The 20,756-nt window shown below is 38.0% G+C and overlaps 1 protein-coding gene across 3 annotated transcripts in view; it reads left to right on the top strand.

Annotated features, from left to right (window-relative positions):
- Positions 1–20,756, top strand: part of LOC133568766 (netrin-G1-like) — a 262,230-nt gene that overhangs the window by 112,318 nt on the left and 129,156 nt on the right. For all 3 annotated transcript variants that reach the window (XM_061920895.1, XM_061920894.1, XM_061920896.1), the window contains one exon: positions 10,433–11,076. In XM_061920895.1, the coding sequence (XP_061776879.1) occupies positions 10,433–11,076 (644 nt within the window). The remainder of the gene's footprint in view (positions 1–10,432; positions 11,077–20,756) is intronic.

The raw sequence follows: 20,756 nt of genomic DNA, 5'->3' as shown, positions 1-20,756 counted from the left end.
ACGCACACAGACAACATACACTCACACACACACATTTCTGTATTTCTGACGATCTGGTGACCTCCGAAAAACAGCTGCCTCTTTATGACCACCAAGTCTACATATATAAAGATTTGTTTTTACAACATTAATAATACAAACAAACTATAGAAACATAAAAAAAGACAAACTTTTAGTGATTTTTTTTGGGGTGAAATGTTTTGTTTGTAACTGGTTTTTAATCTTCATTATTTACTTCAAGTTATTACAGTATGTCTCTATATACATATTCATTATCTAAAAAAAAAAAAAAAGATTTCACCACCAGGGGTGCAAATGAGACATTTCTATTAGATGCAATGGTTTTCTCTTTTGGGACCATGATTTATGTCCTAACTTGTTCACCGGTCCTCATGCATGGTACTTTTCCTTGTTGATGTCTCAAGAAGAGTAAACATAGGACACACACACACACACACATTTCTGTATTTCTGACGATCTGGGGACCTTGGAAAAACAGCTGCCTCTTTATGACCACCATGTCTACATATATAAAAATTTGTTTTTACAACATTAATAATTCAAACAAAATATGCAAACATAAAAAAAGAAAAGCTTTCAGTGATTTTTTTTTTTTTTTTAGGTGAAATGTTTTGTTTGTAATTGGTTTTGAATCTTCATTATTTACTTCATTATTACAGTATGTCTCTCTATAGACATATTCATTATTATTATTTTTTAAAATAGATTTCACCACCAGGGGTCCAAATGAGACATTTCTATTAGATACAATGGTTTTCTGTTTTGGAACCATGATTTATGTCCTAACTTGTTCACCGGTCCTCATATGGACGGCACTTTACCTTGTTGTTGTCTCAAGAAGAGTAAACATTCAAGAACACACACACACACACACACACACAATCACACAGACAACATACACACACACACACACACACACACACATTTCTGTATTTCTGACGATCTGGGGACCTCGGAAAAACAGCTGCCTCTTTATGACCACCATGTCTACATATACAAAGATTTGTTTTTACAACATTAATAATACAAACAAACTATGCAAACATAAAAAAAGAAAAGCTTTTAGTGATTTTTTTTTTGAGAAATATTTTGTTTGTAATTGGTTTTTAATCTTCATTATTTACTTCAAGTTATTACAGTATGTCTCTCTATAGACATATTCATTATTATTTTTTTTTTAAATAGATTTCACCACCAGGGGTCCAAATGAGACATTTCTATTAGATACAATGGTTTTCTGTTTTGGAACCATGATTTATGTCCTAACTTGTTCACCGGTCCTCATATGGACGGCACTTTACCTTGTTGATGTCTCAAGAAGAGTAAACATTCAAGAACACACACACACACACATTTATATATTTCTGACGATCTGGGGACCTCCGAAAAAACGCAGCCTCTTTATGACCACCATGTCTACATATATAAAGATTTGTTTTTACAACATTAATAATACAAACAAACTATGCAAACATAAAAAAAGAAAAGCTTTTAGTGATTTTTTTTTTTTGGGTGAAATATTTTGTTTTGTAATTGGTTTTTAATTTTCATTATTTACTTCAAGTTATTACAGTATGTCTCTTTATATACATATTCATTATTATTTAAAAAAAAAAAAAAAAAAGATTTCACCACCAGGTGTGCAAATGAGACATTTCTATTAGATGCAATGGTTTTCTGTTTTGCGACCATGATTTATGTCCTAACTTGTTCACCGGTCCTCATATGCACGGTACTTTTACTTGTTGATGTCTCAAGAAGAGTAAACATACAAGGACACACACACACACACACACACACACACACACACACACACACACACGCACAAACGCACACACACATTTCTGTATTTCTGACGATCTGGGGACCTCCGAAAAACGGCTGCCTCTTTATGACCACCATGTCTACATATATAAAGATTTGTTTTTACAACATTAATAATACAAACTAACTATAGAAACATAAAAAAAGAAAAGCTTTGAGTGATTTTTTGGGGGTGAAATGTTTTGTTTGTAACTGGTTTTTAATCTTCATTATTTACTTCAAGTTATTACAGTATGTCTCTTTATATACATATTCATTATTTAAAAAAAAAAAAAAAAGATTTCACCACCAGGGGTGCAAATGAGACATTTCTATTAGATGCAATTGTTTTCTGTTTTGCGTTTTGCGACCATGATTTATGTCCTAACTTGTTCACCGGTCCTCATATGCACGGTACTTTTCCTTGTTGATGTCTCAAGAAGAGTAAACATACAAGGACACACACACACACACGCACGCAAAAAAGCACACACACATTTATGTATTTCTGGCGATCTGGGGACCTCCGAAAAACGCCTGCCTCTTTATTTCCACCATGTCTACATATATAAAGATTTGTTTTTACAACATTAATAATACAAACAAACTATGCAAACATAAAAAAAGAAAAACTTTTAGTATTTTTTTAATTTTTTTGGGTGAAATATTTTGTTTGTAATAGGTTTTTAATTTTCATTATTTACCTCAAGTTATTACAGTATGTCTCTCTATATACGTATTCATTATTATTAAAAAAAAAATAGATTTCACCACCAAGGGTGCAAATGAGACATTTCTATTAGATGCAATGGTTTTCTGTTTTGGGACCATGATTTATGTCCTAACTTGTTCACCGGTCCTCATATGCACGGTACTTTTCCTTGTTGATGTATCAAGAAGAGTAATGATACAAGAACACACACGCACACACACGCACGCACACGTACACACCATCACACACACCATCACACACAAACACACACACACAAACACACTTACACACACACAGACACATTTCTGTATTTCTGACGATCTGGGGACCTCCGAAAAACGCCTGCCTCTTTAGAACCACCATTCCTACATATATAAATATTTGTTTTTACAACATTAATAATACAAACAAACTATGCAGACATAAAAAAAGAAAAGCTTTTAGTGATTTTTATTTACTTTTTGGTGAATTTTTTGTTTGTAATTAGTTTTTAATCTTCATTATTTATTTACTTCAATTTATTACAGTATGTATCTATATCCATATGAATTCTTTTTGAATAGATTTCACCACGAGGGGTGCAAATGAGACCTTCTCTATTAGATGCAATGGTTTTTCGTATCAGGACCATGATTTTGGTCCTAACTTGTTCACACCTCCTCATATGGACGGCACTTTTCCTTGTTGATGTCTCAAGAAGGGTAGAGATACAAGTAAAAACACACACACACACACAAACACACACACACATTTCTGTATTTCTTACGTTCGGGAGACCTCCGAAAAATGCCTGCCTCTTTAAGACCACCCTTTCTAGATATATAGAGATTTGTATTTACAATATTTTTAATATATACATTCCATGCAAGTATAAAAAAGCCTGTTGTGAAAAATGAGTTGGAATTTCACAAGAAAAACTTATAATTTTGGCAGTATTATAATACAAGTCGTCATTTTACTCAACAAAACCACAATTTTACAAGAAAAACTGAACATTTGTACAAAATTATGATAAAAGTTGGAATTTTACTCAATAACATTCCAAATTTTACAAGAAAAAGCTTAACATTTGGGCAATTTTATGAAAAGATGAAAAAGTTTTACTCGACAAAAGTCATAATTTCATTAGAAAACTTTAACATTTTGGAAATGTTATAATAATAATCAAATTTTTACCTGAGAAATGTCACTATTTTACAAGGACAACAAAAAAAATGGCAATATTGTGATGAAAGTCATAATTTTTTATGACAAATGTCGCCATTTTGCATTAAAAAGTCATAAATTTACAATAAAAAAGTAATAATTTTACCAGAAAATGTTACAATATTACAGAAACAGAAAGAATATGAGAAATTGCTCTCAATTTTATAAGAAAAAAAAGTTGACACATTGTGACGAAGACTGCATTTAGTTTTTTTTTTTGTTTGCAATTGGTTTTTAATCTTCATTATTTCCTTCAAGTTATTACATAATGTCTTTATATGTATTTTAAATATTTTTTTGTTATCAATGTTGACCAATGGGGGCATATTTCAGCTTCTTACACACACTTGTTATTTCATATATTGACCAGAGGGAGAGCACTTTTAAAACCGACACACAGTCAATTTGAAAAAAAAAATCCCTCCTTTTTAAAACCACCCTCATTTTTAAAGATTTCCCCACCAGGCGTGGTTTTCCGTATCGGGACCATGATTTATGTCCTAACTTGTCCACCAGTCCTCATATGGACGCTACTTTTCCTTCTTGATGTCTCAAGAAGGGTAGAAATACAAGAACATACACACACATTCTTGTATTTGTTACCTTCTTGAGACTTCCGCAAAATGCTAACCTCTTTAGGACCACCCTTTCTAGATATATAAAGGTTTGTATTTACAACATTAATAATATATACATACTATGCAAATATAAAAAAGATTTTTGTGAAAAATGAGTCGGAATTTCACAAGAAAAAGGTCACAACTTCACAAGAAAAACTTAGAATTTTTGCAGTACTATAATAAAAGTCATTTTACTCAACACAAGTCAAAATTGTACAAGAAAAACAGAAAATTTGTGCAATTTTATGAAAAAAGTTGGAATTGTACTCAATAACAGTCGCAATTTTACAACAAAAAGCTTAAAATTTGGGCAATTTCATGAAAAGATAAAAAACTTTTACTCGACAAAAGTCATAATTTCACAAGAAAACTTTAACATTTTGGAAATGTTATAATAATCTGATTTTAACCTAAGAAATGTCACTATTTTGCAAGGACAAAAAAATTGGCCATATTGGGATCAAAGTCAGAATTTTATATGACAAATGTTGCCGTTTTGCATTAAAAAGTCATACATTTACATAAAAAAGTAGTAATTTTACGAGAAAATATTACAATATTACAGAAACAGAATATGAGAAATTGCTCTCAATTTTATAAGAAAATGTTTACACATTGTGAGGAAGACTGCTTTCAGTTATTTTATTTTTTTGTTTGCAATTGGTTTTTAATCTTTATTATTTCCTTCTAGTTATTACTTTATGTCTCTCTGTATATTTTAATTTAATTTTTGTTATCAATGTTGACCAAATGGGGCACATTTGAACTTCTTACACACACTTGTTATTTCATATGTTGACAGGAGAGGGGGCATTTTTAAAACCGACACACAGTCAATTTTGAAAAAATCCCTCATTTTTGCGACCACCCTAAATTTGATGGATTTAACCACCAGGGGTGCAAATGAGACATTCTTTATTAGATGCGATGGTTTTCTGTATTGGGACCATGACTTTGGTCCTAACTTGTTCACCGGTCCTTATATGGAAGCTAGTTTTCCTTGTTGATGTCTCAAGAATTGTTAAAATACAAGAACACACACACACACACACACACACCGTAAAAGTCGTCATTTTACCCAACAAAAGTCAAAATTATTATTGCAATATTATGATAAAAGTTGGAATTTTACAGTCGCAATTTCAAAAGAAAAGCTTAACATTTTGGCAATTCTATGAAAAGAGTCATAATTTTACTCAACAAAAGTCACAATTTCATGAGAAAACTTTAATGTTGGCAATATTATACTAATAATCGGAATTTTACTCAAAATATGACACTATTTTACAAGAACAACAAAAAAAGGGCAATATTGTGACGAAAGTCAGAATTTTTTTTATGACAAATGTCGCCATTTTGCATTAAAAAGTCATAGATTTACATAAAAAAAAGTTATAATTTTACGAGAAAATATTACAGAAACAGAAAGAATATGAGAAATTGCTCTCAATTTTATAAGAAGAAAGGTTGAGACATTTTGAGAAAGACTGCTTTTAGTAATTTTATTTTTTTTGTTTGCAATTGGTTTTTAATCTTCATTATTTCCTTCAAGTAATTACAAAATCTATTTATATATATTTAAAAAAAAAATTGTTATCAATGTCGACCAATGGGGGCATATTTCAGCTTCTTACACACACTTGTTATTTCATATATTGACCAGAGGAGAGCACTTTTAAAACGGACACACAGTCAATTTGAAAAAAAAATCCCTCCTTTTTAAAACCACCCTCATTTTTAAATATTTCACCACCAGGCGTGGCTTTCAACAAAAGTCACAATTTCATGAGAAAACTTTATAATGTTGGCAACATTATAATAATAATTGGAATTTTACTCAAAAAATTACACTATTTTACAAGAACAACAAAAAAAGGCAATATTGTGATGAAAGTCAGAATTTTTATATGACAAATGTCGCCATTTTGCATTAAAAAGTCATAGATTTACATTAAAAAAGTAATAATTTTACGAGAAAATATTACAGAAACAGAAAGAATATGAGAAATTGCTCTCAATTTTATAAGAAAAAAGGTTGAGACATTGTGAGGAAAGACTGCTTTTAGCAATTTTATTTTTTTTTGTTTGCAATTGGTTTTTTAATCTTCATTATTTTCTTCAAGTTATTACTTTATGTCCCTCTATACATTTATTTTTATTTTTTATTAATGTTGGCCAAAAGGGGGCGTTTTTGAACTTCTTACACACACTTGTTTTTTCATATGTTGACCAGAGGAGGAGCACTTTTAAAACCGACACACAGTCAATTTGAAAAAAAAAAAATCCCTCCTTTTTGAGACCACCCTCATTTTGATGGATATCACCACCACGGGTGATTTTCCATATTGGGACCGTGATTTATGTCCCAACTTGTTCACCGGTCCTCATAAGGACGAAACTTTTCCTTGTTGATTTCTCAAGAAGGGTAGAAATACAAGAACACATGCACAGAAGCAAAAAAGATTTCAAACACTCCATCCTTCTCTCAAAACAAACACATCAAGAAGCTCCTCTCTCGCCACACACACACACACAGACACACACACACACACACAAACACACACACACACTGCATGGATTCCCTATGAAAAATGCATGTCCTCACAGACCCCCCCCCCCATTCTCCCCTCGTATGTTTTATACAAAAAAAAAAAAAAAAACACTCATTTGGATTCTATTCCCATCTCGGCTCAAATACCACACAGGAATATCAATTACACGGGCAATTTGTGTGGCGGCGGAAAGCACGAGGAGAGTATGGTATCCATGCAGCGACATCATAAAGAAGGATCCGGAGTATGAAGCACACCAGGATGTGCTGGAAAGGCAGTCGAGAACAGTGGTGGAATGGTGATCGGGTGGCGAAGGCAAAGAAATAACTTTTAGAGGTGACAGTGAAGCCAGCACTTGTGTTTTCATGGGCGAGAAGGGCTAACAGAACTCAATTATTTTCTTTATTTTCAACTCCGTACAATTTTGGATGTTCATTTTGGATGTGCACGATGAACGCTTAGGGAATATGTTGCTCTGCCGTCTTACATAAAAAGCATTAAAAAACACTTTTCCAACAAGCATCAGTCCATCTTAGTTGAGCTCAGGCCCAGCGAAGCCGGCGGCATTTCTGGGTGTTGTTGATAAATGTCGGAGGGCTAATTATGAGGCCGATATGAGGAATTTATGGCGTTGTATTGAAAGTAGCCACCTTGAGGTACTTTGAGGCTGCCTGTTAGAGACGAAAAAAAAAAAAAAAAACGCCCTTTTCCTTTAAATTATAGTTCTGCCTAGGGCTGGGCGATATGGCCTTTTATTAATATCTCGATATTTTTAGACCACGATATATATCTCCATATTTAGCCTTGAATGAACACTTGATGCATATAATCACAGCAGTATGATGATTCTATGTGTCTACATTCAAACATTCTTCTTCATACTGCATTAATATATGCTACTTTTAAACTTTCATGCAGAGAGGGAAAACACAACTAAAAGTGTATTTATTAAACAGTTATTAAGCAGTGGCACAAACATTCATGTCATTTCCAAAACAGAAAGTGCGAGATTGTCAGAGACATTTTAAAACAAGCTATGAGTGCACTTTTGTGCATGATGTCACTAAGATGACATATCAAAACAACACTAAATTAAAGTGCACTTTTTGTACAGAACGCCACTACAATAGTTTAAAACAAATAAAGTGCAAATTTGTGCATTAAGTTGTTAAGACAAATGTCCACTGCAGATGACACTGGTTCTTTGGTAATAAAAATAACAACAACAAAATAAGTACAATTAGAAGTTCAATTAGGGACACCATTGTTGGTTCTCGCCCGGAAAAGGTTGGAGTGTTATCTCCGTTTTGGGGAGGAGACCCTGCCCCAAGTGGAGGAGTTCAAGTACTTAGGAGTCTTGTTCACGAGTGGGGGAAGAGTGGATGGCGAGATCGACAGGCGGATCGGTGCGGCGTCTTCAGTAATGCGGACGTTGTATCGATCCGGCTCAGCTCTCAATTTACCGGTCGATCTACGTTCCCATCCTCACCTATGGTCATGAGCTTTGGGTTATTACCGAAAGGACAAGATCACGGGTAAAAGCGGCCGGAATGAGTTCCCTTCGCCGGGTGTCGGGGCTCTCCCTTAGAGATAGGGTGAGAAGCTCTAGTAAAGCCAGATTGCGAGGAGCCAGATGAGGTGGTTCGGGCATCTGGTCAGGATGCCACCCGAACGCCTCCCTAGGGAGTTGTTTCGGGCACGTCCAACTGGTAGGAGGCCACGGGGAAGACCCAGGACACGTTGGGAAGACCATGTCTCCCGGCTGGCCTGGGAACCCCTCGGAATCCCCCGGGAGAACTTTCCCCAAGTCGAGGAATTCAAGTACCTAGGAGTCTTGCTCACAAGTGAGGGATGAGTGGACCACGAGATCGACAGGTGGATCGGTGCGGCGTCTTCTGTAATGCGGACGCTGTATCGATCCGTTTTGGTGACGAAGGAGCTGAGCCGGAAGGCAAAGCTCTCAATTTACCAGTTGATCTACGTACCCATCCTCACCTATGGTCATGAGCTTTGGGTTATGACCGAACGGACAAGATCACGGGTACAGGCGGCCGGAATGAGTTTCCTCCGCCGGGTGGTGGGTCTCTCTCTTAGAGATAGGGCGAGAAGCTCTAGTAAAGCCAGATTGGGAGGAGCCAGATGAGGTGGTTCGGGCATCTGGTCAGGATGCCACCCGAACGCCTCCCTAGGGAGGTGTTTAGGGCACGTCCAACTGGTAGGACGCCACGGGGAAGACCCAGGACACGTTGGGAAGACCATGTCTCCCGGTTGGCCTGGGAACTCCTTGGAATCACCCGGAGAACTTTCCCCAAGTGCAGGAATTCAAGTACCTAGAAGTCTTGCTCACGAGTCAGGGAAGAGTGGACCGCGAGATCAACAGGCGGATCGGTGCGGCGTCTTCTGTAATGCGGACGCTGTATCGATCCGTTTTGGTGACTAAGGAGCTGAGCCGGAAGGTAAAGCTCTCAATTTACCAGTTGATCCACGTCCCCATCCTCTTCTAAGGTCATGAGCTTTGGGTTATGACCGAAAGGACAAGATCACAGGTACAGGCGGCCGGAATGAGTTCCCTTCGCCGGGTGGCGGGGGCTCTCCCTTAGAGATAGGGTGAGAAGCCAGTAAAGTAAAGCCAGATTGGGAGGAGCCAAATGAGGTGGTTCGGGCATCTGGTCAGTATGCCACCCGAACGCCTCCCAAGGGAGTTGTTTCGGGCACGTCCAACTGGTGGGAGGCCACGGGGAAGACCCAGGACACGTTGGGAAGACCATGTCTCCCGGCTGGCCTGGGAACCCCTCTGAATCCCCCGGGAGAACTTTCCCCAAGTCGAGGAATTCAAGTACCTAGGAGTCTTGCTCACGAGTGAGGGAAGAGTGGACCGCGAGATCGACAGGCGGATCGGTGCGGCGTCTTCTGTAATGCGGACGCTGTATCGATCCGTTTTGGTGACGAAGGAGCTCAGCCGGAAGGCAAAGCTCTCAATTTACCAGTTGATCTACGTTCCCATTCTCTCCTATGGTCATGAGCTTTGGGTTATGACCGAATGGACAAGATCACGGGTACAAGCGGCCGAAATGAGTTTCCTCCGCCGGATGGCGGGTCTCTCCCTTAGAGATAGGGTGAGAAGCTCTGCCATCTGGGAGGAGCTGAAAGTAAAGCCGCTGGAGAGGAACCAGATGAGGTGGTTCGGGCATCTGGTCACGATGCCACCCGAATGCCTGTTTCGGTCACGTCCAACCTGTAGGAGGCCACGGGGAAGACCCAGGACACATTGGGAAGACTATGTCTCCCGGCTGGCCTGGGAACGCCTCGGGATCCCCCGGGAAGAGCTGGACGAAGTGGCTGCCCCCGCGACCTGACCTTTGATAAGCGGAAGAAGATGAATGGATGGATGGATGTATCGTTGGGGCAATTTAAAAAACGTCCACTTTTAGAAACGTTTAAGGTTCCATAATGACTAAAAAGTTTTTAAAACACATCTCTTTGTATAAAAAGGAATATATTTTTTCCTGTCTTTACAGGAGAACCCCTACATGTGCAACAACGAGTGCGACGCCAGCACCGAGGAGTTGGCGCACCCGCCCAGGTTGATGTTCGACTTTGAGGGCCGCAACCCCACCACCTTCTGGCAGTCCACCTCCTGGAAGAAATACCCGAAGCCCCTGCAGGTTAACATCACGCTGTCGTGGAACAAGACCATCGAGCTGACCGACGACATCGTCCTGACTTTCGAATCGGGCCGACCGGAGCAGATGGTCCTGGAGAAGTCGCTGGACTACGGCCGGACGTGGACCCCCTATCAGTTCTACGCCACCGACTGCTTGGACGGCTTCACCATGGAACCCAAGACGGTGGGCGATCTCACCCAGCGCACCCTGCTGGACATCATCTGCACCGAGGACTACTCGCGGGGCTACGTGTGGAAGAACGACAAGACGGTGCGCTTCGAGATAAAGGACCGCTTCGCTCTGTTCGCCGGGCCCCGCCTGCACAACATGGCCTCGCTGTACGGCCAGCTGGATACCACCAAGAACCTGAGGGACTTCTTCACCATCACCGATTTGAGGATTAAGCTGCTGAAGCCAGCCACTGGAGCCACCATGGTGGACGAGAACAACCTGTCCAGATACTTCTACGCCATTTCCGACATCAAAGTGCAGGGAAGGTAAGACTGACTCACCCTTCAAGGTCTTTTTTCACTTGAAATTTCTCATATTCTCCTGCAGTGAAGTTTGTGTTTCGTATAACATGGCTATTTCTTTCCTGAAATGAGTTCCCTCTTTTCCGCACTATAAGCCGCTACTTTTTTCCAACGCTTTGAACCCTCAGGCTTATGAAATGGTGCGGATAATTTAAAGATTGTTCTTGGATAACAGCCATAATGTTTTGCGTTCATTATTTATTTTACATTACACCGACCGAGACACTGAAAAGGTGGGTTATTGTTTGTGCTACGGCGCCATCTCTTGGACAAGTTTGGTCACTGCAGGAGCAGTACTTTCTTAGTATATTTGTCCATAGCGTTTTTACTCGAAATGATTCTCCATTCATCAATCCAGGCAATGTTTGTAAGTTTTACAATGTAACTAAAACAATTCATACTTACTTAATTGCCAAGTGTGATGTCCGTCGGAGTACTTTCATGCAGATTTGTACGCGCTATCGTAATCAAGCCGGTATCGTTAGCATCAGCGAATAAGCTAAAACATTTACAAGTGTCTGTGTTAGTATTATCAACTTACAATGGTATTTTTTTGTATTGTTTCAGTTTCGTAAATTCACCCAAACGTCTCTGTGGACTAATGGAGTTTGTTTAGCTGATTGGAGAGCGAGCTTCCTCAGCTAGTGGGTCCTTTATGATGACTCCTGTTTTCTTTGATCAGCTGCTTTACTGCTATGTTACAGGCACCGTTTGGAAACAATTAAGTAAATAAACATTTACAAAATCTTTGTGTATATATATATATATATATATATATATATATATATATATATATATATATATATATATATATATATATATATATATATATATATATATGTGAGTATATATGTATATACATACACATACATATATGTATTTATTTATATATAAACATATATATACATATATAAAAAGAATATGTATGTATATATACATATATGTATTTATTTATATATAAACATATATATACATATATAAAAAGAATATGTATGTATATATATATATGTTTGTATATAAATATATATATATATATATATATATATATATATATATATATATATGTGAGTATATATGTATATACATACACATACATATATATGTATGTATATATTTATGTATGTCTGTATATGTATGTGTATATATATGTATATATATATATATATATATACACATATATGTATATGCATATATATACATATACATATAGGTATGTATTTATATATAAACATATCTATATCAAAAAATAATATATATAAAAAATATAATGTATATGTTTGTATATAAATATACATATATATATATATATATATATATATATATATATATATATATATATATATATATATATATATGTAGCTTATGATCCTGTGAAGCTAATATATGTGAAAATATTAATTTATTCAAAAATGTGGTGGGTGCGGCTTGAATACAGACACGTTCTACAGCCTAAAATTACGGTAAATCGTACAAAATAAATACTCCAAAAACAAATGTCCGCTGTTTTCTTTGTGAAAAAATTAGTTGTACAAATTATGAAAAAAATGTGTGTTGTCAAATGTTTTTGACATTTTTAGGACAAAAAAAGACATTTCTTAATCACATTAATCCCACTTTTGAATTGCAAATATTCACAGTAAAAAAGACCCCACTATTTTGACACAAATGCAATTTTATCATCTGAATGTCATACAGGAACATTTACAACATGTTTTACTTGAATATATATCTGCTTTTTGCTTAAAACTTGGTAACAGTCCCATCCGGGCGTATTTTCAGGTCAATATTTGCAGTTTTAGTAAAAGGAGCATGTGTGCTCAAAATACATTTTGCTGATTAAACTGTGTTGATACAAGATGAATGCAATAATATTTTAAAAACCACCAAAATGACACAACGATGTAGAAAAATGAGCCAACATTGTGAGTCGATGAGGATAAAACCTGAGCCCAGACTGAACTCCATGAATTAATAATTCTATTTTAACTTGACAAGGACGGAGGGCTGATATCTCCTCATGTGAGCAGTGAGGGGGATTTTATGAAAAGAAGTAACTAAAAAAACAATATCATTGAGACTTTGTAGGGTCGAAAATGTAATAATAAACACTACAAGTGAAGTCGTTTAGACTCTAAATGACTTCACTTGCAGTGATTATTACATTTTAACAGAAGTGTAAATAGAACACGTTAAAAGAGAAAGTTATTAAGTTAAATTAACAGTAAATGAACAAGTAGATTAATCATTTATTTTCTACCACTTGTCCTTAATAATGTTGACAAAATAATAGAATGGAAAATGACACACAATTTTACTGCATATGTCAGCTAAAAAAGGAGCCTTTGTTTGCTTACCTACTACTAAAAGACAAGTTGTCTTGTATGTTCTCTATTCTATGAAAGGTCAAACTTGCAATAAGAAACATGTTTAATGTACCCTAAGATTTTTTGTTAAAATAAAGCCAATATTTAAAAAAATTGTGGTCCCCTTTATTTAGAAACGTATCAAAGTATTGAAAAGTATCGAAATAATTTTGGCTCCAGTACCAGAATATTGGTATCGAGACAACACTACAATGGAAATTATTCATGTAAAATACACATACTTTTATATTGTTTATATTTTTAGTAGTGTCCGCCCTAAGATCGGAAGGTCGTGAGTACAAACCCCGATGTTGACTGGGGAAATAAAGGGATGCGGGAGCTGTACCTTAGAGCGTCGGGCGAGACTGTGACTAAGTGTGCAGCTCCATGCGTTCTCCTCATGAGCTAAATTGAACTCTGTCTCTGCATGCTTTCTTACTTCTTGTCTGTTTAAAAGATGTCATCAGCGTTTGAACCTGACAATGTGGAAATAGTGTCAAAGCGCTTTGAGTACCTTGAAGGTAGAACAGCGCTGTACAAGTATAACCCATTTACCATTTCACTATAAATTGTATGAAAAAACATGTGCGTTTTTTAATCAAACATTCAGGAATTGTCAGAAATGGGATAAGGAATTACATTTTGGGGCATAAGGAATTTAATTGTGTAGTCCCATGTTGATAGTACAGACACATTCATCTCTGTTTAATGTACCCTAAGATTTTTTGTTAAAATAAAGCCAATAATGCTATTTTTTGTGGTCCCCTTTATCTAGAAAAGTATCAAAGTACTGAAACATATCTAAATAATTTTGGCTCTAGTACCAGAATATTGGTATTAGGACAACACTACAATGGACATTATTCATGTAAAATACACATACTTTTATAATGTTTATATTTTTAGTAGTGTCCGCCCTAAGATCGGAAGGTCGTGAGTACAAACCCCGATGTTGACTGGGGTAATAGAAGGACGCGGGAGCTGTACCTTAAAGCGTAGGGAGAGACTGTGACTAAGTGTGCAGCTCCATGCGTTCTCCTCATGAGCTAAATTGAACTCTGTCTCTGCATGATTCCTTACTTCTTGTCTGTTGAAAAGATGTCATCAGTGTTTGAACCTGACAAGCTGGAAATATTGTCAAAGCCCTTTGAGTACCTTGAAGGTAGAACAGCACTGTACAAGTATAACCCATTTACCATTTCACTATAAATTGTATAAAAAAATATGTGCGTTTTTTAATCAAACTTTCAGGAATTGTCAGAAATGGTATAAGGAACAAGTAATTACATTTAGGGGCATAAGGAATTTAATTGTGTAGTCACATGTTGATAGTACAGACACCTTAACCTCTGAGGTCCTACTCAGTGGCCTGGTGCTTAGAGTGTCCGCCCTGAGATCGGTAGGTTGTGTCATACCAAAGACTATAAAAACAGGAGCCATTACAACCCTGCTTGGCACTCAGCATCAAGGGTTGGAATGGGGGGTGCAATCACCAAATAATATTCACGAGCGTGTCCACCGCTGCTGCTCACTGCTCCCCTCCCCTCCCAGGGGGTGAACAAGGGGATGCAGAGGACAAATTTCACCACACAATGTTGTCTGTCTATCTCTGTTGGCTCTGCGATGAGGTGACGCGACATTGAGAGGGACAAGTGGTAGAAACATGGATGGATGGTATGAAGAAATAAAACAGAAGAATAAAAATATTTCAAAAGAAAGGACGCCAATCGTCAACAAAACTTTGCTTCTGTTTCTTCAGGCTGTTAACTATCGTCCGTCTGCACATGCTGGAAAGGAGTAGCGAGGGCAGAATAATGCATTTATTGACTGTGCTGTGTGAAAGCTGATGTGTTTACATTTTAAATAAGTAAACACAGTCTCAGAAGAATATAACCTGCGGAGGCACTTTCTAAAGAAACATCCAAATTATGATATCTTGGGCTCTCGAACCTTCCGTTATTGAATAGCCATGCAGTAACCTAAGTGCATAAAAGTCAATTGGATAAAATAAAGTACATTTCTTATAAGTACCAATAATACTGGAAGACTGGAGGGCGAGGCTAACAATGTTGCACGATGAACGCTTAGGGAATATGTTTCTCTGCCGTCTTATACGAAAAGCATTAAAAAACACTTTTCCAATTAGCATCAGTCCATCTTGGTTGAGCTCAGGCCCTGCGAAGCCGGCGGCGTTTCTGGGTGTTGTTGATAAATGTCGGAGGGATAATTATGAGGCCGATATGAGGAATTATGGCGTTGTATTGAAAGTAGCCACCTTGGGGTACTGCCTATTAAATACAAAAAAAAAACAAAAAACGCCCTTTTCCTTTAAATTATAGTTCTGCCTAGGGCTGGGCGATATGGCCTTTTATTAATATCTCGATATTTTTAGGCCATGTCACGATACACCATATATATCTCCATATTTTGCCTTGAATGAAGACTTGATGCATATAATCACAGCAGTATGATGATTCTATGTGTCTACATTCAAACATTCTTCTTCATGCTGCATTAATATATGCTACTTTTAAACTTTCATGCAGAGAGGGAAATCACAACTAAAAGTGTATTTATTAAACAGTTATTAAGCAGTGGCACAAACATTCATGTCATTTCCAAAACAGAAAGTGCAAGATTGTCAGAGACATTTTAAAACAAGCTGCGAGTGCACTTTTGTGCATGATGTCACTAAGATGACGTATCAAAACAACACTAAATTAAAGTGCACTTTTTGTACAGAACATCACTACAATAGTTTAAAACAAAAGAAGTGCACTTTTGTGCATGATGTCACACAAGATATTTCAATAACTGTCAAATACAAATGATTGTCGGACACATTTTAAAGGGGAACATTGTCACAATTTCAGAAGGGTTAAAACCAATAAAAATCAGTTCCCAGGGGCTTATTTTATTTTTCAAAGTTTTTTACAAAATTTTACATCTCCCGGAATATCCCTAAAAAAAAAAGCTTTAAAGTGCTTGATCTTTGCTATTTGCTTAAGCCACTGTCCATTTCCCTGTGACGTCACATAGCCATTCCAATACAAACAATGGCGAATAGCACAGCAAGATGTAGCGACATTAGCTCGGATTCAGACTCGGATTTCAGTGGCTTAAAGGGGAACATTATCAGCAGACCTATGTAAGCGTCAATATATACCTTGATGGTGCAGAAAAAAGACCATCTATTTTTTTAACCGATTTCCGAACTCTAAATGGGTGAATTTTGGCGAATTAAACGCCTTTCTGTTTATCGCGCTGGAGGCGATGACGTCAGAATGTGACGTCGCCGAGGTAACACACCCACCATTTTCATTTTCAACACATTACAAACACCGGGTCTCAGCTCTGTTATTTTCTGTTTTTTTGACTATTTTTTGGAACCTTGGAGACATCATACCTCGTCGGTGTGTTGTCGGAGGGTGTAACAACACTAACAGGGAGGGATTCAAGTTGCACCACTGGCCCCAAGATGCCAAAGTGTCTGCCGCCAGACCCCCATTGAATGTGCCAGAGTGTCTCCACATTTGACCGGCGATGCTAAGACAGACATGGCACAGAGATGTATGGATAACCTGCTGATGCATTTGCAACGATAGTCAACGAAATCACAAAAGTGAGTTTTATTGATGTTGACTGCCAGCTAATCGATGCTAACATGCTACGCTAATCGATGCTAACATGCTATTTGCCGGCAGTGCTAAAGCAGACATGGCACAGAGATGTATGGATAACCTGCAGATGCATTTGCAACTATATTACGTTTCCTTCCACCCACATTTAATGCGAAACAAACACTTACCAATCGACGGATTTAAGTTGCTCCCGTGTCAAAAGATGCGAAAGTCCTGATCGTTTGGTCCGCACATTTTACCAGCGATGCTAACGATGCTATGACTATGAATTCGCGCAATAGTTTCAGTTTCTTCTTCAATACTTTCATACTCCAACCATCTGTTTCAATACATGCGTAATCTGTTGAATCGCTTAAGTCGCTGAAATCCGAGTTTGAATCCGAGCTAATGACACTATATCTTGCTGTGCTATCTGCCATTGTTTGTTTACATTGGCAGCACTGTGTGACGTCACAGGGAGATGGCCAGAGAGCGAAAGTAAAGCACTTTAAAGCTTTATTTAGGGATATTCCGAGACCGGTAAAATTTTGAAAAAAAACTTCAAAAAATACAACAAGCCACTGGGAACTGATTTTTATTGTTTTTAACCCTATTGAAATTGTGATAATGTTCCCCTTTAAGCGATTCAACAGATTACGCATGTATTGAAACAGATGGTCGGAGTATGGAGGCAGATAGCGAAAACAAAATTGAAGAAGAAACTGAAGCTATTGAGCGAATAGCTATTGACGCTATTCGGCCACGCATGTCTGCGTTAGCATCACCGGTAAAATGTGCAGACCAACCCATCAGGACTTTTGCATTGACACTGGATCAACTTAAATCCGTCGATTGGTAAGTGTTTGTTTGGCATTAAATGTGGGTGGAAGGAAACGCTGGATGTAAATATAGTTTCAAATGTACATACAAGTAGCATAAATAGCATGTTAGCGTCAATTAGCTGGCAGTCATGCCGCGATCAAATATGTCTGATTAGCACACAAGTCAATAACATCAACAAAACTCACTTTTGTGATCACGTTGACTTTATCGTTAGGAATGCATCTGCTTTGAGTGTCGCAGGATATGCAGATTTCTTGTCATCTCTGTGCGATCTCTGTCGTAGCATCGCCGGTAAAAACCAAACGAGGGACTTTCGCATCTCTTGACACTGGAGCAACTTAAATCCGTCGATTGGTAAGTGTTTGTTTGGCATTAAATGTGGGTGGAAGGAAACGCTGGATGTAAATATAGTTTCAAATGTACATACAAGTAGCCTAAATAGCCTGTTAGCGTCAATTAGCTGGCAGTCATGCCGCGACCAAATATGTCTGATTAGCACACAAGTCAATAACATCAACAAAACTCACCTTTGTGATTTCGTTGACTTCATCGTTGGGAATGAATCTGCTTTGAGTGTCGCAGGATATGCAGATTTCTTGTCATCTCTGTGCGATCTCTGTCGTAGCATCGCCGGTAAAAACCAAACGAGGGACTTTCGCATCTCTTGACACTGGAGCAACTTAAACCCGTCGATTGGTAAGTGTTTGTTTGGCATTAAATGTGGGTGGGAGGAAACGCTGGATGTAAATATAGTTTCAAATGTACATACAAGTAGCCTAAATAGCATGTTAGCGTCAATAAGCTGGCAGTCATGCCGCGACCAAATATGTCTGATTAGCACACAAGTCAATTACATCAACAAAACTCACCTTTGTGATTTCGTTGACTTCATCGTTGGGAATGAATCTGCTTTGAGTGTCGCAGGATATCCAGACATTCTTGCCATCTCTGTGCCATCTCTGTCGTAGCATCGCCGGTAAAAACCAAACGAGGGACTTTCGCATCTCTTGACACTGGAGCAACTTAAATCCGTCGATTGCTAAGTGTTTGTTTGGCATTAAATGTGGGTGGAGAGAAAGGCTGGATGCAAATATAGCTACAAATGAGGCATAATGCTGCAATATGTACTAAATAGCATGTTAGCATCGATTAGCATGCCGTGCTAATCGATGCGCATTCTGCGTAAATCAACTTGAATCCGTCCCCGATGGTGTTGTTACACCCTCCGACAACACACCCACGAGGCATGATGTCTCCAAGGTCTGAAAAACAGTCGAAAAAACGGAAAATGACTCGATGCGTCTGATGTGTTAGGGAAAAATGGTGTTGAGTACCGATGTGACGTCACGTTCTGACGTCGTCGCTCAGAGAGGCATAAACAGAAAGGCGTTTAGTTCGCCAAATTTCACCCAATTTAGAGTTCGGAAATCGGTTCAAAAATATAGTCCAGTCCATAGTGGATCTAACATAATAACGAGAGTCCAGTCCATAGTGGATCTAACATAATAGTGAGAGTCCAGTCCATAGTGGATCTAACATAATAGTGAGAGTCCAGTCCATAGTGGATCTAACATAATAGTGAGAGTCCAGTCCATAGTGGATCTAACATAATAGTGTGAGAGTCCAGTCCATAGTGGATCTAACATAATAGTGTGAGAGTCCAATCCATAGTGGATCCAACATAATAGTGTGAGAGTCCAGTCCATAGTGGATCCAACATAATAGTGAGAGTCCAGTCCATAGTGGATCTAACATAATAGTGTGAGAGTCCAGTCCATAGTGGATCTAACATAATAGTGTGAGAGTCCAGTCCATAGTGGATTTTAATAATATTGTGAAAGTCAAGTCCCTAGTGGATCTAACATAATAGTGTGACAGTCGAGTCCATAGTGGATCTAACATAATAGTTAGAGTCCAGTCCAAAGTGGATCTAACATAATATTGTAAGAGTCCAGCCCAAAGTGGATCTAACATAATATTGTGAGAGTCCAGCCCAAAGTGGATCTAACATAATATTGTGAGAGTCCAGTCCATAGTGGATCTAACATAATAGTGTGAGAGTCCAGTCCATAGTGGATCCAACATAATAGCGAGAGTCCAGTCCATAGTGGATCTAACATAATAGTGAGAGTCCAGTCCATAGTGGATCTAACATAATAGTGAGAGTCCAGTTCATAGTGGATCTAACATAATAGTGAGAGTCCAGTCCATAGTGGATCTAACATAATAGTGAGAGTCCAGTCCATGGTGGATCTAACATAATAGTGTAAGAGTCCAGTCCATGGTGGATCTAACATAATAGTGTGAGAGTCCAGTCCATAGTGGATCTAACATAATAGTGTGAGAGTCCAGTCCATAGTGGATCTAACATAATAGTGTGAGAGTCCAGTCCATAGTGGATCTAACATAATAGTGTGAGATTCCAGTCCATGGTGGATCTAACATAATAGTGAGAGTCCAGTCCATGGTGGATCTAACATAATAGTGAGAGTCCAGTCCATGGTGGATCCAACATAATAGTGTGAGAGTCCAGTCCATAGTGGATCGAACATAATAGTGAGAGTCCAGTCCAAAACCCCAATATTGTTGTCCGGGTTGAAATGGGGAGAAATTCAGGAGAATGATTACCCAGGGAGATTTCCGGGAGGGGCACTGAAATTTGGGAGTCCGGGAAAATCTGGAGGGTTGGCAAGTATGAGTATTAGCGGCACCACCACTGTATAATACCGGCGGGCCAACTCTAAAGTTAATTGCATACTGCCTCAAGGGCCAAATGAAATTACATGGCGGGCCAAATTTGGCCCGCGGGCCAGAGTTT

This window comes from Nerophis ophidion, linkage group LG14, assembly GCF_033978795.1.
Source record: "Nerophis ophidion isolate RoL-2023_Sa linkage group LG14, RoL_Noph_v1.0, whole genome shotgun sequence".
Lineage (NCBI taxonomy): Eukaryota > Metazoa > Chordata > Actinopteri > Syngnathiformes > Syngnathidae > Nerophis > Nerophis ophidion.
The sequence above is the reverse complement of the archived record's forward strand: the minus strand, read 5'-3'. Positions and strand labels throughout refer to the sequence as shown.